Below are 27,177 nucleotides of genomic sequence, written 5' to 3' on the forward strand. Positions count from 1 at the left end.
GCACCAGCCTAGCCCATACGCAGGCTCCAGGTCAACTGAAAAACCTTGTTTCATAAAACAAAGTGAATAACTCCTCAGGAACACACCTGATGTTGACCTCTAGTCTCCACATGCATGCGTACATACATATCCATACCCACACACACATGTACCCACATGAACATATACTCACAGGGACTGGAGAGATGGTTCAGTGGTTAAGAGCACTGGCTGTTCTTGCAGAGGACCCAGATTTGGTTCCCAGCACCCACATGGCAGTCAATAACCATCCATAACTCCAGTTTTAGGAGATCTGACACCCTCTTCTGACTTCCATGAGCATTGCATGACACTGGTACACTTACGTACATGCAGGCATGTATATGAGTATACTCATACACATAAAATAAAAGTAATAAAAGTAACATACACTCACACATACACACCCAAATAAAATAAAATGAAATTGAGGCTAGAGAGAACCTAGAACCCAGCAGAGGTCGGTACTTGCTATTTCTTATTTTACTTTTGTTGCTCTATGAGAGAAAGGAGTGTGTAGAGAATGTGAAAGTGATGTACTTGAAGAGAACAACAGTAGAGTAGCTGAGATTGACCTGTCTAGGGCAGAATTTGTCTCCACTGGATACTTCCAGATTGCTGTCCTTTTCACTTCTGCCAGAGTTTATTGGAATGCCTCCTTTGCATGTGTGTGAAGGAGCAGCCCCGATTTTCAGGACTTGTTCAGAAGAGGGTACAGCTGGAAGGTGTGTTTGTTAAAGTTCAAATGAGCAGGGATAAATGCAGGTGTGGTCAGGAACTATGGCTGGTTTGCCTTTCTTGGTTGGCATGAGGCCAAAGTCAACCAATTCAAGAATTGCGTCGCTGGGTTCTCCCACCCACAGGTCATTTCATTTCATGTAGACTTGCAGCTGAGCAGAATGCTGCAGTCCAGGGACAAACCTGAGTTGGAGCAGGTTCCCAGGTAACTCTAGCTACCACCTGGGCTCATGCTGCAGAGTTAGAGGGCATTGTGTTATGAGGCTCAGGTCCTGTCCCAAGCAGATTCAGTGACAAAGAGCCCTCCTCCCCATCCTGCCACAGATAGACAGACACACAACCTCTTTCATTTTTACTCTTCAGTGTTCTTTGGCTTCGAGTTCTGGCGAAACAGACTTTTGCTATTTCCTGTGTGATTGCTGATTTGCCCTTCTTCCAGGCCCTAGTAATAAAAGGCAGTTTATATAGGGCACAGTGATTAAGGCTGAGGGGAGGTGGCCATTAGACTGGGGAGAGATGTACGTTATCAACACCTAGAGATTAGTCAGCTGTAGCCCAGTGCCTGTGCTGATAATAGACAGAATATTTTACCTCAGTTAGAGGGGACTTGCCCTTGTCTGGTGTGGTAGAACACACCTTCAATCCTAGCACTCAGGAGGCAGAGACAGGTGAGTTTTAAGCCAGCCAGGGCTATATACTGAGATATGATGATGATGATGATGATGATGATGATGATGATGATGATTAGGAGGAGGAAGAGAAGGAGGATTAAACAACAGGAAGAGCACTAAGATCTTAGTGGAAGGGACAGACTACGGGCAATGGGGAACTTCTTATTTATTTGTTCATTTAAATTTATTATTTGTGTGTGTGTGTCCCTGTGTGTCTGTGTGTATAGGTCAGAGGATAACTTTGTGGAGTTGGGTTCTCTCCCTTCATGTTTATGTGGATTCTGGGAATCAAACTGAGGTCATCGGGCTTGCTTAGCAAGCACTTTTACCCACTGAGCCGTCTTGATGTTCTCTTCTTTATTCACTTTTTGAGACAGGGTCCCCTGGAGCCCAGGCTGGCTTCAACTTGTTATGGAGCCAAGCATAACTTTCAACCTCTGATCCTCCTGCCTCTACCTCCTGAGTGATAGAATTACAGGTATGCAGAACTATATCTGGTTTATATGGTGCTAGGTTTGGGCCCAGGCCTCCTCCATGTTAGGCAGGTACTGAGCTATATCTCCAGCTCGGAAACTCTTGAAATCAGATTATTAAAAGGCATATCTGGTGGAGGAAGGGTCTGGATTCTGATGGGTTTTCAATGAGGATTATGTCTTTAACCCATTGGGATGGATTACATTAATTCCTATCAACATATTGACTATAGAAATAATTAGGTTTCAGGAGCACAGGTAAGGAGCTGGATAGTTGGAGGTCTTTGTTCTGAGTATTGAGTTACTTATTACATTAGTCTGTATCCCAGATGTTTGATTGGAGAACTGTCCAGGTACATTTTCTAGTCAATGATACTAAGATAGAAATCAAATGGAATACATTTTTGTGTGTTTCATTGTTGTTTTGTTTTGGTTTTGGTTTTAGGGGACATGGTCTCACTCTGTAGCCCAGGCTAGCCTAGAACTCACTATGTAACCAAGCTGTCCTCAAACTGGTAGCAGTCCTCCTGTATCAGCCTGTCAGAGAAATGCTGAGTCATCATGCCTGGAGAAAATGGTTTTGATACACTTGAGGAGCATTGAGAATGAAACTCACTGAGGGAAATGAGTCCAACTTCCCATCTGAACATCTGTACAGGCATAAGAAATGGCTATGCATGGTCACAGTGCAACAGAAAGACTTGGGGTGGAGGCTGACTAAGGTTCTGAAGCAGTGGTTGGAGCTGCCTGTCCAGGACTGCAAATGTGAGTTTAAAACATGGAGGTACAAGGCAATGCTGTATGGTTATCATTGGCCAGATCTTTTCCAGAATGTCTTTCTAGCCCCAAAATCTTCAGAATGATGAGTCTGTGGGTAGATTTGGAGACGGGCCCACAGATAAAGGAATTTGGGGATGAAACTTGTGGGGAGTAACTTGGAATTCATAATTATTTTTTCATATGTAAGAAGCTCTGATGTGAAGCCTGGTTCCAGTCCTTAATCTTTGCTGGGAGTGGAATGGTGTTCTAGCAGCATTTGGTGAGACATAGGGAGTACTTGCCTGACAATGAGTCTTTAATGGCAAGATGAGCTATTGAGGGAAGGTTCTGATACATTGAAGAGACTTTCAAAGCAGGCTGTATTTTCATTTCATTAGGATGGCTTAGGTTCATTTCCAGGGTCCTAGCTGATGGCCAAGTGGAGAAATTGATAGTTATTCAGAGTCCCTGTTGTCCCCCATTGCCCTGCCTGCAGTAGTCCACTTGTTTGTGTTTCCCAGAGGAGCTTCCTATGCCACAGAATGCACCAGCTCCCCTGCCCTGACTGTGACCCTTGTCAGGTCAGCTGTGGCCCTGCAGATGCACTGGTCTAACTAGAATCCATTTCTTTGTTCTCTTCTCCTTTGTAGTATGAGTTTAAAGCCAAGAACATCAAGAAGAAGAAAGTGAGCATCATGGTTTCAGTGGATGGTGTGAAAGTGATTCTGAAGAAAAAGAAAAAGGTAAGTGACTAAACCAGAATTTGGTCAAGAGGGAAGCTTGGGAAGGTAGGCATAGGATAATTTTTCCTCTAGAACACTCTGTACAGAATTACCCCTTTATCTAGTGGTCTCTGTTTTGACTAGCAATAATGCTGCTAAACCACAGCTGGGGTGGAGTATGAGACAGAGGTCAATGGCCTGGTGAGACATTGCCCAGTCAGTCTTGATGGCCCATAGGCAATAGGCCATCTCCCAGCAGCCCCCTCCTCATATTCAAAGCCTTGGTTCTGTTTGGATAACTTTACTTTTGAGGTGTGTGTGTGTGTGTATGTGTGTATGTGTGTGTGTGTGTGTGTGCGTGTGTGTGCGTGTGTGTGTGTGTTTTGGGGTTTGGGGACTGGGTGTACTATATATCCCAGGCTGGACTTGAATTTGCAGCTGAAACTCAAATGCTTCAAATTCTGAAAGACTTTAGATATCATTTCAATACTCTAAAATTTTCTGATGTTGGGGCCTTATGGATTTCAGATTTTTCAGATGTAGAGATGGGTCAACTGCTTTATGTAAATATTCCCTGATCCACCCCCCATCCCAAACAAAAACAACAGCAGCACTGCCAGGTGAGGGAGAGTTGGTCTTGAAGGGACTGACTCTAGATGGGTTGACCAGACCCCAGTGGATAAATTTGCACTGAGGGATGTCTGGGTACAGTTACTTGACTCAATAGGCCTTAACATATATGACAGAATGCATGAAATTTGGTGGGGGAGATATGAGGGATTTGGATGGGGGAGGGGGGTATAAAGATGATTAAGATGTTTTGTTTTAAATGCACAAAAATTCAATAAAAATATACATAAAAAAGAATTTTTAAAACACCACCACCATGAACAACAAAAACCTCTAAAATTTGAAGCTTGGTAGTGTTGTGTTTTAGATAGAGGTGATTAACCTGCAATTAATAGCAGGTTTCAGAGGGAGAGTGCATAAGAGGAGACAGCCACCTGGAGCAACCCTCAGTCCCCACCCCAGGTGTTCCCTGAAGCCCTAGTATGCTTCCTGTGGCCTCCTGTCACAATTGCTACAGTCAGGGACATCCTTCCTGCCTTCTCTCCACCCTCACCTATGTGCATGTTTCATAGTCCTGAGAGTATCTTCTCTGGGGAGTTCTGGAGTAAGAGAGTTAATGAACAAGCTGATGCCTGTTAAGGTCCTGGGCTTGGAATCATCAGTGAGGGCAATGTTAACTTGAGTGACAGATATTTGAGGGGAGGTGGTACAACCCATATTCCTGGTTCAAGGAGACTGGCTTATGTAACCAACTGATAACATAATTGCCATTTACGAACATTTTCTAGGTGATAAGATGTTTTCACATCCATTGTCATCCAGCCCTCCATCAGGTACTGTGTTCCTCTTAGCTGGTGATTGTCTCACAGACCTTTCTCTTCCCTTGATATTTGCTAAGCTGTCCGCCTGTCAAATCACAAAACCCAGGCAGCATTGCAGAAGAGGGGGCAGAGAGATTATAAGAGACTGAGGATGTGCACAAGAGTATGGAATGCTGTCTTCTGGATATGACATGGCTGTTCCAATCTGAACACATAGCAGCTATGGCAGCCTGCACAAGATCTGCACAGAAAAGAGATGGTAAAGTAGGAGGAAGCACGGTTAGGGAGAAGAGGGGTTCTGCAGGAATGGGAAGGGGGTGAGAGAGGGCAATGGGGTACATATGATCACAATTCCATTGTATACATCCATGAAACTCTGAAAAATCAAAAAAGGAAAAAAGACAAACTTATTACTCCTATCTTAAAAAAAAAGTCCAGACTCATCGGTTTTGAGGTTTTGAACCTCAGGATGCCTAGTCTGAGTCACACTGACTAGCTCAAAGGAGGTAGATGTACAAATTGGACAAATAGATTCTTAATTCTCACTGAAACAGAATTATTTCCTGGACCAGACATTATCTTGAAAAATACATATTTTCTGTCTGTTGGAAATAAACCACATGAGGAGGGGGAATCAGGGTAGGGTTACTAGGTAGAGAAGTTGGCCTATTTTATGATAGGAATGTTGAAACTATTAGATGTTTATAGTGACTTTATTGGGAGATACAATTCCCTGGGTCTGTTTGACAGGCCTGGCCAACGTTTCCCCACATGACATTGTAACTTCTGTTCTCTGAATCTCTGCACCACCTCAATGCACATATTACTTTCACTTAGGTTCCTGGGAGCTATTATGTTCCTTTTGGATAACTTGGTGTACCTTTGATGTGCTCCACAATGGAGCAACTTCAGCTTTTGTCCCTAGAGAACAATCTAATTTCCCATCTCACCCCTGGCTCTTCCTTGTATCAGTTACCATGTGTGGTACCATCTCCATCCTGTATTGGAAGGCAGGGTCGATTGCATATCGATAAGGGCAGCAGGATGCTGGGGTGTTACCTGAGAGATAAGCCACCCCACCCCCTCTTTCCCTAAGTACATGAAAGCAAGGTGAGAGCAGCATGTCCCCAAGGGAGCCCTGGGACTTACTCTGAAACTGCATGCTTGGTAATCTCCAGTGTTTTCCCTCCTGTCCTGGGAAAGAGGTGATGTGGCAGGTCGGTCCTAGATCTGATTCCTCCCATGCCAGCTTGGGAAAGAGGAGCCTCCCATCTTGTTTCCTCCACCCACGCCTGCCTGGTGTCCGTTTCAGGGCTGGGTTGTGATATGGATAATGTCTTTAATCACAGTGTGCATATTCTCCTGCCTCTGGCAGATGAATGCACATTAGCAGTAATCAGCCTTTTTGTCATCTGGTTCCCATGTGACAGCCCTGGTAGCTGAGTGTGCTGCCACCAAGCTCAGCCACACTTTCTTTCTGTTGTAGAGTTGGGAAAGGCAGGAGTAGCTGTCCCACACTGTAAATGTTTAGTTTCTTCCAAGAGAATGGAGCAGTCAGCTAGTGCCAGTAATGGCCACTGTAATTGAATGAAGGCCTAATCCTCCTGCCAGCTAGCCTTAGGCAGAGAGCAGCACGGCTTATGTTCAGCTGTCAGCAGCACCACTATGTGTAGCCTGGCATTTCTGCTGACTACTTGGTAATTATCTGGTGAGATCTTGAGTAGTCTTCTCCTCCTGCAAACAATGTCTTGATTTTTACTGGGTCGGTGTGACATGTTGGAACGAGCCCTCAGCAGAGGCAAGAAGACCTGGGTTCTGGTCCTGGCACCACCCTTCCTGGCGTGTGCTAAGCAATTTGTTTTGAGCTTTAACTATGAAATGAAGATCTGGGTTCGGAAATCACTATGATTTTTTCAGGTTAGATCTTTGCACAAGCTTTGGATCTCTGCTTCTTAATGCCTGTTAGTCTTCAGACCTCTGAGGACCTTCTGGGCTGCAGAGAAAGCAGACCTCAGAGGCCAATGGGCCTTGTTATCTTCCAATCTTCTGGCCATCTGGGAACTCTCTGAGGTCACACACCTCCTAGAGCAGCACTGAGGCCTCCTCTGTGTCCTAGACCACCCATAACTGACCAGTTGTGGAGTGCTTCTCAGTGGAGGGGATGTTTACAAGGGGCTCCTGCCTCCTAATGAACTTTATAAGGCAGGACCATCTTTGTAAGATCAACATTATCCTTGGTTGGCCTGATACAGCCTGTTTTCAACAACTGGCTTTTGACTACTTGGATGAATGAATGTTATTTGTGTGTGATAGTGTCATTAAATCTAGAAGAAATTAGCAGCTATACGTAATGAAGTCTTAGTTTGTTACTTTAGGTTATCACATTATTCTCCTTTTCTCCTCTGTCAAAATATCAGCTTAAAAAGTGGGAGCAGGAAGCTGGGGAGATAGTTTGGTTGGTAATGTACTTTGCTTTTAAGCATGAGGACCTGAGTTAAATCCCCAGAACCAATGTAAAAACAGCTGAGCACGGGGGCTGGAGCAAGGGCTCAGTGGATAAAGCACTTACTGTGTAAGTGTGACCACTGGAGTTCATATTCCCAGCACCCATGTAAAGTCAAGAAGGTATGTTGGCTGCCTGTAATCCCAGCACTAGGGAGGTGGAAACAGGGGAGGAGGGCAAACTGGCAAACTAGACTAACTGGAATCAGCAAGCTTTGGGGTTCAGCAAGAGACTCTGCCTCAATAAATTAAGTAGAGAGTGACTGAGGAAGACACCAACTTTGGGCCTCCACATGCACATATACATCTGTGCACAGATGCAAAACAAGCATATACACATTACACTTATATATATGCAAAAAAAGCCAGTGTGGTGGTACATGTGTAATCCCAACAATGGATGGAGACAGCTGGATCTCTAGTGCTTGCTGGCTAGCCAGCATGGCCTACCTGATAAGCACCATGTCAGAGAGAGATCCTGTCTCAAAAAAACAAGGTGGACAGCTCCTGAGGAACAGCTCCTGAGGCTGACCTCTGACCTCCATGTGCAAATACACACACACACACCAGGCATCAGAGCCTTTCTCAAGCACTTCTGTAAAAAGGCTTCAATAGAAGTCACTAGCATATTTCGTAGTGGGTGACTGATCTCCAGGTGCAGTATCCAGGCAGTAGCCAAATATGCTACAATCCTCTCATTGAGATGTAAAATCCATCTTTTTGGTGATGTTAACAACTGTCTAAAAATTCTCTCTTCTTGAACTGATGCCAGCAGATCATGAATCACAAATTCCTTCTGAGTCTTGGGTTGAATTTGAAGTACAAGCCCAGTTGCTAAGATAATTGGCCTTGCTTTGATGTGTCTCAATCAGGGCATTCTCTTCAGTATAAAAGAGGCACAAGTAGTTATCTTGTCTGTGGATCTAATAATGATTATTGTTATAATTCTGGAATTACACAGCACTATTTACTAAGGAGTAGAATCCTGACTAAGATTAATCTTGAACTTCATCCAAGGGATCTTTCTACTAAACAGCTCAATTTTATATGATTTCTCTTGTAAGACACTAGCTTTGTTGGGAATCCTCTAAGGTGACAGGTTAGAAAGACTTCAACATTCTTATGACCTGTGTTTACCATTTCTAGGAATTTTGTAAGATACATTGGGTTTTAGATATGGATTCTTTCTGGCAAAATTAACTCTTTCTGTATGTGTTATAATTTAATGTTCCTATGGGTTTGTGCACGTGTGTGTGGAGGACAGAGGTTGACATCGGGTGTCTTCCTCCATCAGTCTCCACCTTATTTTTTGAGACAGGGTCTTTCAGTGAACTTGCAATTCACCAGTTCTGCTAGGCTGGCAAGCCTGCGTCTGACCTCCCAGTGTTGATGTTACAGAACTGTGCTTCCCCATCTAGAGTGCTGGGAATCCAAATTCAGGTTCTCATACTTGTGTGGCAGGTACTTCCTGGCTAAGCTATCTCCCTTACCCCAAATTAATTATTTCTTTAAAAAATTAATTTATAAGCCAGGTGTAGTGGTGCCACACCTTCAATTTCAGCACTCAGGAGGCAGAGGCAGGTGGGTCCCCTTGAGATTGAGGCCAGCCTGATCTACGTAGTAAGTTCTAGGCCAACTGGGGATACAGTGAAACTCTGCCTCAAACAACAACAATAATATAATAATAATAATAATAATAATAATAATAATTTATTGCATTTGTGTGTGTGTGAGTCTGGAAATCCACACTCAGGTTCTCATTCTTATGGAGCAAGCACTTTCCTGACAGCCATCTCCCCAGCCCAGTATTAACTATTCATTTTTTAAAATTGCATCTATTTATTTATTTTATTTATTTGTGTTTGTGTGTGTATGTGTGTATGTGTGTGTACACATGGATGTGTGGAGGTCAGAGAACAACTTGTAAGAGTCAGCTCTCTCCCTCCACTGTGAGGGTCCTGGGAATCAAACTTGGGCCTTTAGACTTGGCAACAAGTGCTGTTACCTGTTAAGCCATCTTGCTGGCCCCAAATTAACTAATAATGGCACTACGTATACACAGAGTCTATTACAGCTCTTGAAAAATTGCATTGAGTTGCTTTGTTTTAGTTTTGGGTGCTAGAGGTTGAGCCTGGGGCCTCATTCATGTTAAGCATATACTGTACTATTGAACTATGCCCGCAGCCCCACATTAATTCATCTCTTTCCCCACCCATATGTGAACCTTTAGGGGGAAGGGAACATGTCTTCCTTTTTAAAATTTTTTAAAATTTTTGTAGTTTTATGTGTATGAGTGTTATGCCTACATATGTGTAAGTGCACCCATGTTGTGCAATGCCCAAGGAGGACAGAAGAGGGCATCAGATACCCTACCCTGGAACTGGAGTTACAGATGGTTGTTTAGCCATCATGTGGGTGTTGGGATTTGAACCCCGCGTCTTCTGCAAGAGCAGCCAGTGTTCTTAACTGCTGGGCCAACTCTCCAGCCCCGGAACATGTCTTCTTTAAAGTGATATTTTATCTGCTTTGGAAGGTCGAAGGAGAAAGGGAGTAAAGTGACGGCAGTAATTACACATCAAGCTGATAATGAGACCAGCTGCTAATAATAGTACGTGGTGACATTGAGCACCTATGCTCTTCTAGTATTGATGCACTCATACTTAGTAAATTCCCGCAAATTGATGTGTACAAACCATTCTGATGCTCATCTTGCTACAGAAGATGCAGCAAGATTTCAAGTCCCATCAGTGGTCCAATCAGGGTTCAAACCAGCTCAGTTTTGCTTAGATCCTAAGCAGACTCTTTTAACTACCATGCCAGTCTGTGTGTGCACATGTTCACACGTATATGCACATGCATATGGGCACGTACATATCAGATTCCTTAACACAAATGCTACCCTGCAGGAAATGGCCTAATTAATAGATTTGGGTTCCCTCCCTCCCTCCCTCCCTTCCTCCTCTCTCTCTCTCTCTCTCTCTCTCTCTCTCTCTCTCTCTCTCTCTCTCTGTTTTTCTGGTGTTGAGAATTGAACTCAGGACCTCACATATGCTAGGCAAGCATTCTACCACTAAGCTACATCCTCAGCAAAATCTAGTCTTTAACTTCTAACTTATATTCTGTCATAGGGCCATCACCTCACAAGGAAATTATTTTTCTGGCCCAACAAGTATGTTAGTTGCTATAGAAACAAGGAATTCTGATCCAACAGGGTACAAAAAGGAGGTACTCAGAATTACAGACTCAGAATTTAGAAGAAAGGACTTCAAAAATGATCTGCTCTGCCTCCAAATTGGTTAGATTTGGTAACAGAGGATGAGAGGGTAAGAGGTCACCTAGGTAGCTAGTGACGGCCAAATTGTGAATCCACAACCTAAATTCAGTGCAGCCATCTTTCTACTGAGCTGTATTTCTTGACCTTTATTTTCTGCTACTTTTAAATGGGCATATTAGGAATAGCATGTGCTCTGTGAAGGTTTATTAGCACACTAGTTTTGAAATGCACTTTCCTATATCCAAAGATTGGACCTAAATGAGGGAGACAACTTTTTTTTCACTTAGGAGCACGGAAAACTTGTCAAGCAGAGCTTCTGTAGCCTTGCTGGGCTTTTTATTTTTATTACAATACCCTTTAAAGAAGTCATCATTGCTGTCAAGTGAGTGAATGACACTGTGTCGAACAATGCCAAATGTTTCATACTTTAGGACATGCTCACCGATGACTTCCAATAGGAATAACAACTAAATGTCAGTATTCACTCTTCCTCTGCTCCTAGGTTCCCAGGGGAAGACTTCAAAGATGCCACACACAGGCTGAACATCCCAAAGGAGGGAGGACTGCTGGGAGATTATTCTTTTAAAATTTTTTTAAAATTCATTTTTATTTTATGTTTATGAGCGTATATAAGTGCATGTATGTAAGTGTATCTGTGTATGCAATGCCTGTGAAGGCCAGAAGAGGGCATAAGATCCTCTGGAACTGAAGTTACAGATGGATGGATTTTAGCTGCCATGTGGGTACTGGGAAGCTAGGTTCTCTGTAAGAGCAGCAGTGCTCTTAACTGCTGAGCCAGCTCTCCAACCCCAGGATAATTATTCTTGACTCTTTTCTTGGCTTTTTTCCAATCAGTCCTACCTTTGAACTTCCCAGCCAAGAGCTTTTGGAATGACAGAATGGCCATGACTTTTCATGGAGGACTTGATATTTGCACTCTGTAGATAAAGGAAATAGAAAGTTTTATATCAAGGATGCACTTACCCCAGTCAGTAGTCTTATACTAGCACATGCAAGCCCTTTCTCTCCATCCTCTGTTGAAAGCAGAGACCTTCCTATCAGGATGAAAGATTTTGATTTCTCCTCTTGACATAGTAAAGAGAATTAGAGGTTTAGAGGTAAAAGACATGGGTTTTACTTACCACTGAATGAGTGGCATTGGAGGGAAATAAGTTGCCCTCTGAGCCTCAGTGGGCATCTTTAAAGTGGTTAATTTTAACAATTTAGATAGAAGTATTGTGCAGAAGTTCCTTCCTTAAATAGATCAGTGGAGGCTGGGAATGTACCTCAGTCAGTAGAGTCCCTGGGCTTGATCCCCGGCATTGTATACATATGCTAGTTGTGGTGATACATATCTATAATCCCACCACTCAGGAGGTGGAGGTAGAAAGACCAGAAGTTCAAAGTTATCCTCAGCTACATATTAAGTTCAAGGCCAGCCTGGGCTACAAAACAACAACAATAATGACAACAGACACCAAAGGGTTTTATTCCCTTAACAACTATGGAACATATGAGAATACAAATTGAAACAGGTAAAAATGATTCTCCTATATCTGCCCTTTCTCACATTCCAAGTCTGTCTGAGAAGCAGTTGCCAAGGCAGTACTGAATGCCTGTAGGAGAAAATGAGGAGGGACCTGGAAAAGGCTGGGATAACTGGCAGACTGCAGGGCTGGCTGGTGAAAGTCAGACTGCAGTGCAGCCTTGGGAAGGACTGGCAAGGCCATCCCTCAGGATTCTCCCCGTTACCAGAAGAGGCTGTCTTGGCCTTCCTCCTCACTCAGTCCTGGACCGGAAGCAACCCAGAAAAGCATGATCCCTGCAAGATTGTGATGATGGGTTTCAGGGTACAGCAGCCTGGCCCTAGGTTAGAGACACTCCCTAGAACCAGAGCTTGCTAGAGTATGCTCTTGTGTCCACATCCTTTAGTGTATGAAGTAGAACCTTCAAGTTACACTACTTAAAAAAATTATAGTAGAGGCCAGGTGTGATGGTGCAGGCCTTTAATCCCAGCATTCCAGAAGCAGAAACAGGCTGATCTCTGTGAGTTTGAGGTCACCCTGAACTACATAGTGAGTTCCAGGTGAGCCAAGGCAACCTAGTGAGATGGATGGATGGATAGATGGATGGATGGATGGATGGATGGATGGATGGATGGATGGATGGATGAACAAGCAGGTAGATAGGTAGAAGAAAAATTACTGTAAAATAAGGAATTCATAAAGAAAGATGTGGGGAGAGGCAGAGAGATGGTTAAATTAATGACCTTGGGTTCAGAGCATCCACAAAAGACTCACCAGTGCTCTGGAAGTCCTTAGCAGACATGCAGGGAACAAGGAATAAGAGGGAGGAGCCATACACACAGGACTGCAGAATTCCATGTGGGAATGCCAGGTACTCGACCCTAGGGCATCAGTGCACTCTATCAGGTACTCGCTCTGCGCTCTTGATTTTTCCCCATTTCTTTATATTTGCAGAGCTAATGCAAGGTGAGTATTAACTTGCTGGGTGCTTAGCTAATTGTCCTCTCCACCCCTGCTGTTGTTAGTGCTTGTTCTCCCAATGGGGCCATGTGGGGGCATGTCTGGGGTGGAAAGGGGGTGAAGGCAGCCCTGCTGCTTCTCCTGTGCCGTGAATGGTACCCTTTCCCCAGAGGGCACGCACAGTGGTGCTGCAGTGTTAGAGGTTCCTGCCCCCTCAGCCATCCTTCCACTCCCACCTGGACTGTGAACATCTTCATTTCCTGCCTGTCCCAGAGACCACAGTTGAGTCAGCATGGCAAGTAGTAAAACTGAAAATTTCCTCACAGCTACCAAGAACTGAAGTCCTATCTTCAGGCATTTATGTAAGGATGAAGGGAGGGAGCTAGAGAAGGGAAGGGGAGGGAATTGGGGAAGGAAGGAGGAAGAGAAGGAGGGAGGGAAGGAGGGAGATACTGGTTTCAGGTATAGCTTGGAGCTATGTGAGCTTTCTGAAGAAAATTAAACTGAGTTTGGCTGTAGTTACTGGTTAGTAATACCTCTCTAGCCTACAGTTGAAGCCAACTTTGATTTCTAATCTTATAAAGCCCAATCATTTGTTTTATTCTTATTTTCATTCTCTATTTATTTGGCTAATTTTTTCCCTGAGAAAAAGAGTATTTCCATTTAGAAAAATAAGGAATAAAGGAAGAGAAATTGTTTCAGACCTAGAGAGAGGAATTGGACAGTTCTTCAGTTACGCTGGGGATATAATAGCTCAGTGGTAAAGCATAAGCTTTCAGTCCTAGTTCAGTCCCTAGTATTGTAAAATCACCAGCTGGTGATTGCACACCTTGGAGCATGTTCTAGTTTGATTTCTGTTGCTGTGCTACACACCATGACCAAAAGCAATGTGGAGAGGAGTGGGTTTATTTTATCTTGTAGGTTATAGTCTATCATTGAAGGTTATAGTCTATCATTGAAGGAAGGCAGAATCTGGAAGCAGAAACTGAAGAAGAGACAGTGGAGAAGGCTGCTTACTGGCTTACTTTCCCTGGCTTGCTCAGCTCGCTTTTTTATACAGCCCAGGCCCACCTGCCTAGGGCTAGACCCTTCTGCATCAATCAGAAATTAAGAAAATGCCTGAAAGACATGCCCATAGGCCAATCTGATGGAGCAAATTCTTCAATTGGGACCCTTCTTCCCAGGTGACTCTAGTTTGTGTCAAGTTGACAAAGACTAACCACAGAGCATCATCTGGAAGAGTTAAGTAGGAAGAGTCCTGAGGTGATGAGTATGAGGGGTGCAGACCCTTCACCTCTGATGCTCTTGAGTTATCACTGACACATTGATGATACTGGATTTAAAAACAAAAAACCTTCATGTTTATCTTAGGTTCTTGGGTAATCAAAACATTGGTGAGGCTATACTCCCTTAAACTCTTTGAGTTATCTTGACGATTTTTTGGTCTCTTTATAAATTTATTAGACATATTCAAGGCTTACTGCAAGACCTTAAAGAACGCTGGATTTAATGGGATTTTTTTCAGGAAAGGAAAATAGGTGGACATAGCGTTATGGGTTTCCTTCCATCTCAGGATATGCTATATGAATAATGATATATCTACTAAAATTAAAGTTTCCTGACTTATGTAGACTCTGCCACTGTTGATTCCTGTGAAGTTAACTTAGAGGCTGAAACCTGGTCTCTCTGTATTCCAACTCGGGAATGCCAACAAAGGAAAATGGTTGCTTCATATTGTTTTTCTTCTTTGTTCTTTCTTTTTAATGAACTGATATATTCATTACAGTCTTTAGAATTGCAAAGAAGTCTTCTCTGAGTTATCTCTGATGACGGAGGTGCATTCCGGGGTGGGAAGAAACATAAGCTGGTACTTGGTTCTTTCTGTTTCTTAGCTTCACATCCAGCTTGAGTAGAAATAAACGCAGCAAGTCACAGAAACCATCTGTTGTTATTGGGGATAGCAGTCTAGGATTTGATATTCCCTAAGGAGAAGCTTTGGTTGGCCATAGTTGGCATTTGATGCTTAGGAATTGGTAAATTTGTCCCAGTCCCTCAGTGGCACCTGCCCTTCCACCTGTATAGGCTGCAGGGCTCACATCCTGAGTGCAGTCACCTCTGGCAAGATTGGCAGGTTGGTCTCATCAGCTATACAGAATGTAAACCACATTGTCCCCTTAACAAAATATCCTCTTCAGGGCTGGGGCGGTGGCAGAGTCTCGGAATTTCATGGTCTCTTTGGCACATTGGGTCAGTTATTCTGCCAACTTTGAAAACTGCAGCAGAATAGCAAGTAATCTGAGTTACAGACTCTTCTGATATGACTCTGAAGGCAGTGAGGATCCATGCCTCAGAGCAGCACAGTCTGCCATCATTGCCCCTACCAGGTGTTTACCTCACCACCGCTGTGTACTGAGTAGCATGGGGCTGAGCTCTGTGCAGGCATAGGGACTGACACAATCACGCTCAGTTCATGATCTCTGAAATCAGAGGACTGTCCATGCCAGGCCTGACTGAGACTTCAGAGGAGTATGCTTAACATTTTCCCCTATCCCTCCTGCTAAATTCAACTCTAAACTCTGGATATTATATATAAAACAAATATATGAGGCCAGGCGTGGTGGCACATTCCTTTAATCCCAGCACTCAGGAGGCAGAGACAAGCTGATCTCTTCAAGGTCAGCCTGGTCTGCGTAGTAAGTTCCAGGCCAGCTGAGGCTACAGGGAGACCCTGTCTCAGAAAAGACCAAAATAATAATAACAATAAATTAATAAAACAGATATATGATTCTGAAAGGTGGAGAGAAGACTGCCCTGGAGACTTAGGAATGATATGATTGTGACCTGAGGTTTCTTTTCACCTCATATATCGGAGACTCAAAGCTAAAAAAACTGGCAATGCAATTATGCAGTGGGAACACATGAAAGCCTACTCTCCGGCCGAAGGAGGAGGAAGGGGCAAAGGGGTCAGCCTTGCAAGGTAGAAAACTGTCAGATAATAACCACTCTTTCAGGCAAATGCACAGAAAACACTCTTCTCCAAGCTCCTGACACTGAGGCGAGCCTGACTAAGTAGAGCCCTGACCTCCCCCACTGCTTAGCTCTTATGAGGTACCCAAACAACCCCATCAGGTAGTGTTAAGAGAGCAGGGTTTCCATCAGTGGAGGCTGTGTAGAGACTAGACTTCCGTTATTGCCCAGTAGTAGTGAGGCTGAGTCATAGTGCAATAATGCATGTTTTCAGTGGAGGACACTTGGAAAGCACGCGCTAGGCACTCTTGCCCCGTAAACCACTGTGGCACGAATGCCAACTGATGAGCTGGGACTGCACCCATTACAGGAGTAACAACAAACACTTTTTCCTGTTGGATGTTAGTAGAGACCAGTGGGAAAGCCACAGCTGGAAAGTTGGTGTCTCTCTCTTTCCCCTGATCCAGAACTACTGATATTAAATTATCAAGTTTTATAACAGTTCCAGTTCAAAGATCTTGGATTTCATTTGAAAGTCACTGACCATATAAAGAAGGACAAAATGTCACTTTTAGTGAAAAAAGGTAATCAATAGAAGTTAACATCAGGATGCCCGCTATTTTAAATTATCTGACAAAGATCTTAAGGAGGAACTCACAGAAACACTTTCATGAATAATTACAAATACTCTTGTTTTTATTTACATTTTGAGATAGTATCTTAGTTTATTACCCAGGTTGGTCTTGAACTCCTGAGATCAAAATGATTCTCCTGCCTCAGCTTCCTTAAGTGCTCAGACTATAGGCACATGTCACCACAACCGGCGTCTGTCCTGAAGCTAACAAAAAAGTAGAAAGTCTCAGGATAGACTCAGAAGGAATTAGAATGAATCAAATAGAAATATTAAGACTGAAAAATAAGACAATTGAAATTAACTCAACAGGACTCACAAGGAGATAGCAGGTGTTCTGTAAACATTGCTGAACTGAATTGAAAGGACAGGCAGAACTTATTGTCATGACTTTGGGCATGACTTAATGTTCATATCACAAAAATTCACTTCCAAATCATATTTTAAATGTATAATATGTTTCTATTTAAATAGAACATAAATGTATAATATGTTTCTATTTAAATAGAGTAAACATTTATGTATTGAAATAAGCATCCAAGCATTTGAACTTTAAACTCTTAAAACATTTCTGCTCAGTTGGAAACCAGTTCCAAATGGATGCCAGTAGGATTATGAGGCAGCTAAGGAATAAACCCACCATTGCTAGATTAAGGGTACTGTCAAGACAGGAACACAGAAAGGAACATGTCTCTATGCCATGCTGATCAGACTACAAGTTAATCAGAGTCAGGGATGAAGTTCAGAAGTTTTGAAGGGCATACTGGCAAGTGTCATGTGTACCAAAAATGTCAACTGTGGTAGCAAGAAGTTTGGAAAGTGTATCAAGTGAGGGGTATTGGCAGGGCCTGGGATCATTTAGTATAAAGAGGTCTGAGCCTGGCATGGTGGTGTTATAAAACACCAGTTTTTCATCCCAGCTCTCTTGGGAGACAGAGGCAGGTGAATCTGTGTGAGATTGAGACCAGCCTGGGCTGCAGAGCAAGTTCCAGGTCAGCTGGGGCTACAAGAGATAACCTGTCTCAAAACAAGAAACAGCAATGAAAAGAAGGTCTGGACCTGGCGTATTTATGTATTATCTGAAGGAGTTCTTACTTAGAGAGTGAGTTAGTCTCCTTGTTCTATGCTGTTCAAAATGGGCCATTCAAAAGAATGGCCCATAGAAAAGACTCTTTTAAAAATAATTATGATCAGGCATAGTGGCACATGCCTTTAATCCCAGCACTCAGAAGGCGGAAGCAGGCAAATCTCTGTGAGATCAAGGCCAGCTTCATCTACATAGGGATTTCTGGGCCAGCTGGGGCTGGAGGGAGATTTTGTCTCAAAAAGACCAAAAACAACAGCAACAAAAAGTAATTACATTTTAGTTATAACTAAAATTTTGTTGTCTGTAAAATGGTGCTTAAATTGATTAATATTGTGTACTTATAAACCAGTCTAAATCCACCTAATATGATAGACTGATTTTAGATTTTCCAGAATCAAGAGTGTGTGTGTCAGCAGATGTGATTGCATGCATAAGACCTGCATTAGGTCAAGCCAGCCAAAATCCCAGCATGTTAGCAGGAAGAGCTCATGAAAGTTCCAACCCTAGCTGAGGTGCTGGGCAATCAGTGGTTGTTACCAGAAGGAATGTCGGTTTTCTTCAGAGATGTGGCCCCTGAGAGGCCCTGAGAGGCTACCCATGCTCCAGTAGATGGTCCTACACCCATGCATTCAGGCAGCACTAAGTGAACAAAAGCGCACATGAAGTTAGGAGGGAAAGGGATGGGAAGACTAGGGGAGGAATTAGAAGGGAGAGAAAGGGAGCATGGATTTGATCAAAATGCATTATATGCAAGTTTGAAATCTTCAAACAGAGAAGTTTTAAAATTAAAAGTGTGTGTGTGTGTGTGTGTGTGTGTGTGTGTGTGTGTGTGTGTGTGTGTGTGTGTGTGTGTGTGTGTGTGTGTGTGTGTGTGTGTGTTGCAATGTTTGGGTAATGTTGCTTCTTTCTCATGTTACTCTTAAGGGTCTAGACATGACCTTCACTGGACAGTTTCCAAAACCCTGGTATGTTTTGAGAGTGGCCAGTCACCCTGTGCCTATTTGAGAAATCTACCTCGATAAATGTCGTCGTTCAATAATACATCATTCCGAGCTCTTTTGAGTCTCTTTTATAGGTGAATGCATTCCTCCCCAGTTTCTCTGGACAGCACTCTCTATGTATCTATGACAAAGACAGGAAAGGTGGAGCAGAATTCTCTGTCCCTGCATCTGGGGGAGTTAGGCCTGAGGGGATATTGTTGGCTGCTGAGCACTTTCCTCCCTGTATTGGGAGGGCTGCTCACTTCAGTCCGTGTGGTTTGAATTTTCTCACCCCCATTCCTACCCTCATCTGTGGCTGCTGAGGGTGTCTCTGTGTTTACAGTAAATGAGGAACACAGCTAACTTGAATATCCTTTTATGAGTAAGTGCAAAAGTTCCCATCCCCTTCCAAGGGACAATGGGGCTGTATTTTCTGTGCATTTGGCAGCATCCCCCACAGCTTGAAGGCTTGTCTGTGCCCCCTTCTCTATTGTACTCCGCCCCTCGCACTCCTCTGAATTGATATATGGTCTTCTTTTCCTTGCAATTTCTCTAAGAAATTTTGATTTAGAGTCTGCCTGTGGTCCCATGAGGGTTTATTGGCTTTTGCCTATCTGTGCCTGGAGAGACACTCTCCTTGGAGGAAACTGATCAGACCAGACACATGACATTTTCCACTTGCCCTTTTGTGGCAATCAACTCTGAGCATCTTGGAGGGGAAAAGCCAGGAGCAAAATGCATATGTTTGCATAAGCACTAGTAGCAATCAATGTGTGCCCTGATTCTGTCACCAAGGACAAGCCTAACTTATTCATTTACAGCTTCTTTTATTGCAGAAAAAGGAGTGGACGTGGGATGAGAGCAAGATGCTGGTGATGCAGGACCCCATCTACAGGTAAGAGCCCAGCCCAGTGCTCAGGAGGATGCTGAGCACCAGGGATCCTTGCTTTCTCCTGGAGCCATCTCTTGGACTGGTGGTACAGACGGACTGAGATAAACTTTCCTTTCCTGAGACTGTTCCTTCTGTAGACTATTGCTTCTGTAGATTTGTAGATATGTTTAAGATCGAAAGCAGTCTTTCTGGTCATGAATTGCCCTGAGGGAGATATAAAGGATTTCTCCTTGGCACTTAATCCAAATCTCCCTGTTGTCATTGGAGACTTCAATTTGTGCTGATTTTTGTCCTACTTGAATTCTGTAATTGCATATATATTGATCATGAGAAGTTATATAACTGAGTTATCTCATCCCCCATGCTTACAATTTCCCAGTTGCTGTCTCTCCCACTTTCCTTCATCTTTAGAAACTAAGCATAGAGAGGAGGTTTTGATCATGAAGAAAAGCAAAGGATCCAAAATGTAACTTCAGTGCTATGTATGGTCTGAATGTCTATGTTCTTCCAAAATTCATCTCTGGAAATCCTAACCCTCCAGATCATGGCATTAGGGGGTGGATCGTGGAGGTAGATGTTTGGGATTAGGACCCTGATAAAAGAAGCCCCATGTCTGTGAGCCAAAAAGTGAACCTTCATCAAATACCGAATCTGCCATTCTCTTGATCTTGAACTTCCTAACCTCTGGAATGATGAGAAGTAAAATTTTAATGTTATGAGTCACCCAGCTATGATATGTTATTATAACAAACTGAACTAACATCCTCAAAAGGTGCTTTCAGAATTAGACAAGTATGATCCTACAGAAGTCAAATGGCTGCCACTCACGTTTTCCTCTCACCAAGAGAAAACCAGATAGCAACAATGCACAAAATCTAGGGTTCTCCCGGGAGCCATGGCATGGCTTTTGAGTTTTGGGTGTCATTCCTCTGTTCTGGATTCTGAAGACTGAGATCCACCTCACCCTTCTTCCTGTTTGCTTCACTGGGAGAATGGCCATCCCTGTGAGAATTTGGAGACTTGATTTACATTTTACTTTTGTCTCTCAAATTATTGCCATGTGTTTGGTGACAAAGTAGATAAGGGTGGAAATTCAGCCATGGAATTGGCAGCATGATAGTCCCACCTTCTAGATAAAGATGCCTGTGAAATTGTTTCCATTCATTCAAACAAGTACTCATGTAAAATGCACCAGGTGCTTTTCAGGTGATCTAGTAATGACTGGAGTGAGCATGGGCTGTGATTCTCCGGGAGCTTAACCGGATAGAGCCTGAACAAACCACTGGGGTTCAAGACAGCATGTCTGACAAACTCAATTTCTCCCTCCATTCCCACTCTGCTTTTTGAATGTTTCTTGAAATGGTTGTTTTAGTGTTACTGTAACTTGTTTGCTCTTTAGCTAATTAATTAATTCATCACTCTTGTCATTAGACTCTGAGGCTCCTGAAGGGAAGAACTATTCCCTACTCACCTTTGTACATCTAATGTCAAGCTTGTGCCCAGCCCATATGAGGCACTTAATAAATGTGCAATAGGTGGGTAGATAAATGTGTTGACTTAATATCTGCAAATTAGCATAAGTTATAGCAATTCACAAAAGAGAACAATTACGTTCTACTTCAGCGATGTGAAAAGGCTTTAAGAAATAGATTGCATCAGAGCCAGGCCTGGCGAACATACATAGACAAACCACTATTATGTGTGTGCATTTTAATAAAGAAGAAATTTTTAAAATGTCAGCACTACACTAATAAAACCAAGTGACCTATTCTCAGATACTGTTAATTATTTTGAATTTTTCTTTTTCATGGTTGAAAGGACTTTCACAGAAGTTTTCATGTACTCCAACTGTTGATTTTCAAAATATCTTTACTGAGTATATTGGCATAAAAAAAGAGAACATTTTAAAGTGAGTAACCTGGAAAAGTTATATGCATATGTACACTTGTAAAGCTGTGACCTTAGTCAAGATAGTAAATATTGTTGTCACCCTTCAAAGTGGCTTTATACTTTTCTGTTGTCTTTCTTCTCCATTAACTTCTGCTAACCCCCACATTCCACTATTGAATTTTGAGAGTTCTTTCTAAATTCTGATCATAAGTCCTTTATCATATTTATGATTTAGAAATATTTTCTTTAAGTCTGGTTGATCTGGTCTTTTCCTTCAGTACTGTCCTTTAAAGAGCAGAAGCGGGGATTGTTTGGGTTTTTTTTGTTTTTTTTTTAATGCGTTTGTTGGGTTGTTTTGTTCTTTTGAGATAGAGTCTCACTATGTAGTCCAGGCTGGTCTCAAACTTGAACTCCTCCTTCCTCATGCTGTCAAGTAAAGGAGTTATAAGCAGGTACAACCATGTCTTGCTAAAAGTTTCAAATTTTGATAAAATCTAATTTATCTATGTGGAGGCGTCTTATGCATAAAATCTTGACCTAACTCAAAGATTTAAAAAAATATTTTCTATTTCCATCTCAAACCTGGGTCCCCTGCAAGAGTAGCCAGTACTCTTAACCACTAAGCCATCTCTCTAGCCCTGCTTGCTAACTTTTTGTACATTAGGAAAATATCTACAACCTAAGAATCTGCTAAGAAAATTTGGAGGGCACAGAAAAATTCATTTTATAACTTAAAATTGCCTAAATACAGGAACAAATGTATCAATACCTACATATCAATGTTAAATACAACCCATTTGAGCCTAAACAGAATCAAGGTTCTGTTTGAGTGGTAGGACAACTCTTAAGTATATGTGGTTAGGACTTTACTATGGGATTTAGACTTATATTACACCTTTGAGTTTGCAGTAAAGCTTCTGATGTTGGACCTGGGTTCTCTGCTGTTCAGCAGGGCTCACAGCTGTGAAGGAGAATTGGATGCTGGGAATAAAAAAATGAGGGCAAACGTTAAGTGGATGAACCCACACCAAAGGGCATTTGGGGACACAAACCTGACTCTGTAGGCGTACATATATATTAGCATACAGAAATTTGGTAGGAGGTTAGTAAAAGGGTGTAGATACAGAAGGGGATCTAAATAGGATTAAAACATATTGTATTAAAATTGCAAATTTCAATAAAAAATTAACTTAAAAAATTCCTGCCCGTAACTGCTGATGGTCTCTAGAGGAGAGCAGCTGCTGCTTCGTTCCCTCCTGCCAAAATTCCCATGAAGTTCTCCAGTGGACAGCCCACAGTAGGTGATTCTAGAGAAGATCCTGGGATGTACAGTTGTAGCTTGGCTGAGTTGATTGAGTAAACAAACTACACCAGATCCTAATAACAGGCTAACTCGCCCTCCTACTTTCCTGTTAAGGGCAGCTTTAATGGGAATTCCCTCCTCCAACTCATACATAAAACATTGGCTAAAATAGGGACAGGCCTGGAAAATGAAGAGTTGGAGAGTTTTGTTGTTGTTTTTTAACCCTCCTTTCACTAACTTTGGATTCTACTTCTTTCAGGAAGATACCTATTCTACCTTTTCTGGTTTCAAGGACATACTTCCTAGGATAAAAATAAATAGAATATTTACTTAGTTCACATTGTGGAAGTCACGGCCTTTACATTTAACTATCACTGCCTGGATGTCACTTTTCCTATCCTTATTAGGCACTGACAAAAGTAGCATGTTTGTCTAAATCAGTCCCTGCTAATTCCTTGCTAGTAGAGACTAGACTACATATCATCCTCCCTTTTATAATGCTAGGGGAAGTAAAAATTAATTTGACTGGAAATAGTTCTCCAGTTCTTTAAATAATGATCAAACCAGGTAGAGTTGTACCCAAAGGGATTCCAGACAGTCCAGAAATGGCATCAGTTAACATCCAAACAGTTGATGTGATGATCCATGCTTTGATTTTGATTTTTTTTTTTTTTATGTGTACGAGTGTATTGCCTGCATGTATGTGAGTGCACGTGATCCATGCTTTGATTTTGATTTTTTTTTTTATGTGTACGAGTGTATTGCCTGCATGTATGTGAGTGCACCCGTGTCATGCAATGCTCCGGACGTCAGAAGAGGGCTTCAGATTCCCCTGGAACTGGAGTTAAGGATGGTTCATAGCTGCCATGTGGGTGCTGGGAATTGAACCCAGGTCCTCTTCAAGAACAGTCAGTGCTCTTAACCGCTGAGCCATCTCTCCAGCCCCATGCTTTGATTTTTGAGCTAATGAGAGATCATTTACTCAGGGCTACCTGGAGAGGGAGGAAGTGGTGCATGGAGAGCTACTGGCCCTGGGGGAACAGAGGTATGTCATTCTGGAGCCAGTCAGGAGACAGAAACTATAGTGATTTAATCAGAATTTTTTTGTAATTATTAAACTATAAAGCTGCTCCAAGGAGCCACAGGTTATTAAATGAAAATGCCAATGTCACAAATTGGCAAGTTCCCTAAGTGTTCTTGACTTAGGGAGGTTTCTGAGGTTCCCCAAAATAATATAGACAATTGCCACTGTTATTACTTTCCCACTAGAACTTATTGGTAAGACCCTATTGCTGAAGACACCATACACCTTGGACATGGGACATAGAGAAATCTAGTTGGAACTGGGCTGGAAGCTTCCTGCCTAGTACCAATATTACCAGAAAGTGCTAAGCAGGCTTCGCCGGGAGAATTGTCATCAACAGTCTTACTCAGCTGTGGATCCCATGTACAATGCTGACTGCCAGGCAAGGTGAGCTCACTGGTGATAGTCTGTTATGGAGGTATCCTAGTTAACTTTGCTGTCAACTTGATGTCGACTAGAGTCATCTGAGAAGGGAGTCTCAAGTGCGTTGACAGATTTACCAGATCAGATTGGCTTGTGAACAAGTCTATGGGGGATCGTCTTTATTGTTAATTGGTGTGGGAAGCCCACTCCTGGCCTGTTGTGGGCAACACCACTCCCTAGACAGAGGGTCCTGAACTGTCCAAGAATAGAACATGCCAGCTGAATAGTAAACAAGCAGCACAAGTACATTCATTTCTCTGTTCTTGACTGTTGCTTGTAATGTGACCTGTTGTCTCAAGCTCTTGCTGTTTTGACTTCCTGCAGTAATGGACTATAACTTGGATCTGGAAACCAAATAAACCCTTTCTCCCCTCAGCCACTTTTGATTACAGTATCTCACTACAGCAGCAGTGAAACTGGAACACCTGCAAAGAAACATAATTTTTAAAAGAGCAGAAGACAGAAAGCAGTGAATTATCTAAGAATCTGGACGCTAAGTTCCTGTCAAGTACTGAAGCTTAGAAAAAAAATCCTTAAAACCTTTTTTATTATGAAAGTCAAGCAGAAGAAATCCTGGGTAGCATTTGTAGAGAGGCTTAGAAATAAAAGCACATCCATCCTTAAAGAAGGGTGAGGAGTTTGGATCAAAGAGAGTCAGGACAGAAGAAGGGAAGATGCTGGGGTATCTAAATGGGTGATGACAGGAACTGTTTCAGTGAGGGGTGTGAACAGAACCTTTCAGTCGTTTGGCAGTGGAAGAAAGAACTGTGGTGTGATGGATTGTAACTTAATGATGAGGTAAAGCAGAAATCTGTTTTAAGAAGAAGAGATAGTAATACCCCTACAAAGGGAGGAAGAAAGGTTCCTAGCATATAAAGATTGATGGTTTGTAAAGTATATACAACTTTGAAGTATTACTGTTTTTTAGATATGTAATTACATACAACTCTGACCTCAGATATTTAGGTAGGATCATATAATTATGAGAGATGGTAGATGCTCTAATCATTAGTCACTCTGTTGTTTTATGGAGCCAAAGAAAAATGCTCTCAGGACTTTTAAAACCTCCAGAATTAATGCTGTCCTCCTAGATTCAGGTAGAGATGATTCTGCTCTAAAACATCCTTTCTATATTTGTTAGTTTTCCACTGCTTTATTAAAATACTCAACCTAGGCTACTTATGAAGTAATTTGGCTCATGGTTCAGATGGCCTCATTGGTTTGGACCTCTAGTGAGGGTGGCATATAATTTGAGTACCCATTGGAATCAGTGGTCACATCTTGAGCCAGGAAGCAGAAGAAGGGAGCATTGATGGAGCTTCTACATTCCTCTTAGGGAACAAACCCTGTATGACCTAAGAACCTCCTATAAGACTCCTCCTCCCAAAGATTCCATCACCTCTAATTCACATCACCTTGGGGGACCATGCCTTTACATATGAACCTTTGGGGGACACATCCAAACCATAAAATTTCTCTACCCTGCCACAAGCCCCCAACACAAAGCCTGGCATACAGTCCCCACTCTCCATTCCTGTTGGAGTCTGGAAGGGACCCAAGCAATAGAGGACCCTAAAAGGTCAAGAAAGGAGGTATAGACCCAGAATTAGAGCCAATCCTTTGCTTTGACTTCTCACTCACAAGTGACAGGGTGACTGTCTGCACCTTCTTGCATCCTTCTGAAAGGCTAAGCATCTTCCACTCCTGCCTCCCATTATCTGAGGTTCTTGAGGGGCTTCTGCTAAACTGGGAAAACTGATAAGCAGGAGCCGGAAAGCAACCCAGCAGAGAGCTCTCTCCTATATCATTTCTGGGCAGCCCATCTGACAGTATAATTGTCCCATCACTCTAGCCATGAGTAATGCTTCATGTAGAGTTGATGTTTTTATTTCTTCCAGCTTTGAAACCTTTCCTTGACAGTGTCTCCTCATACATACGCATGAGTGAAAATAACTCACCCAATTTTCTGCATGGAGAACATTATGAAAAGAACTGAGAAGGGGAAGGAAAGGGCATTCATTCTGCCTGGCTCCCATTACCTCCCAGGGCAGCCCTCTGGTTCCTTGTTCACTCTGGTAGAAATTCTCCTCACTAATATCCCAACCCTTTTTCACCTTCCACTGGTCAGCTCTACACTTTCCTGTGTGAACTTCCTTAACTTTCCTCTTGTCTCCCAGAGCATCTTTATGGCACTGCCAACTATGTCTGCTCTGGACCCACATTCACTTGTGTCACCAGCTTCAGCTCTATCTACCCCGCTTCACTCTGTCTCCGTGGACCCCTACCTCTCTTCAGATATGTTCTACTCTCTCCTGCTGATCCCACGCAAATGTATGTCTGCTGTCAATGCTCCTTCTTTCCCAAGGTCATGGTCCTGCCTTTGTCAGAGCCTACATTGTCTGGCTTTGATTTCTTTCCCAGAAACAGCTCCCTCGGTGTTCATGTGTGTTTACATGTCCAAACACACCATCATTTCTCCTGGATTCTTCTGCAGCTTTCCCCAATCCATACACTTTGTTGCTTCTCCTTTATTTCTGTTTATTTTGTTTCTCCCTCTTTTGTTCTCAGTCCTACATAGATGCAGGCATTCTCTATCTTCCCTGAAGGTCAAGCTCTGCATTTAGTCCTTAGTCCTCTTCATGGTATTTCTCTGGTGCTTACTGAGTCTCAATAAACCCCCAGCAAGGGATTGCTGACTAATCATTTGAGGCCCTCTGGCTCTAAGTCACATGCACTTATGACACACGTGACTATCTTTTCTTTTCCTGTTTCTTCCTTCCTATGAAGGCAGGAGCCATTCTTTGCTGTTTCTACTTTTGCATCTCTGGTGCTTAGGAGGATACTTAATGTATGATGGGTATTCAATAAATAATGCGTGACAAAGGG

The 27,177-nt window shown here is 42.7% G+C and overlaps 1 protein-coding gene across 2 annotated transcripts in view; it reads left to right on the top strand.

Moving 5' to 3' along the window:
* The window catches only part of CUNH1orf226 (chromosome unknown C1orf226 homolog), a 309,548-nt gene that overhangs the window by 213,188 nt on the left and 69,183 nt on the right, over positions 1 to 27,177 (top strand). The window contains exons 3-4 of one of the 2 annotated variants that reach the window (XM_008849076.3): positions 3,310 to 3,402; positions 19,536 to 19,594. In XM_008849076.3, the coding sequence (XP_008847298.2) occupies positions 3,310 to 3,402; positions 19,536 to 19,594 (152 nt within the window). Of the gene's footprint in view, positions 1 to 3,309; positions 3,403 to 19,520; positions 19,595 to 27,177 lie in introns of both variants that reach the window. The other variant, XM_008849075.3, reaches the window with a different exon arrangement.

This window comes from Nannospalax galili, unplaced genomic scaffold (genome assembly GCF_000622305.1).
Source record: "Nannospalax galili isolate Female #2095 unplaced genomic scaffold, S.galili_v1.0 scaffold884, whole genome shotgun sequence".
Classification (NCBI taxonomy): Eukaryota; Metazoa; Chordata; class Mammalia; order Rodentia; family Spalacidae; genus Nannospalax; species Nannospalax galili.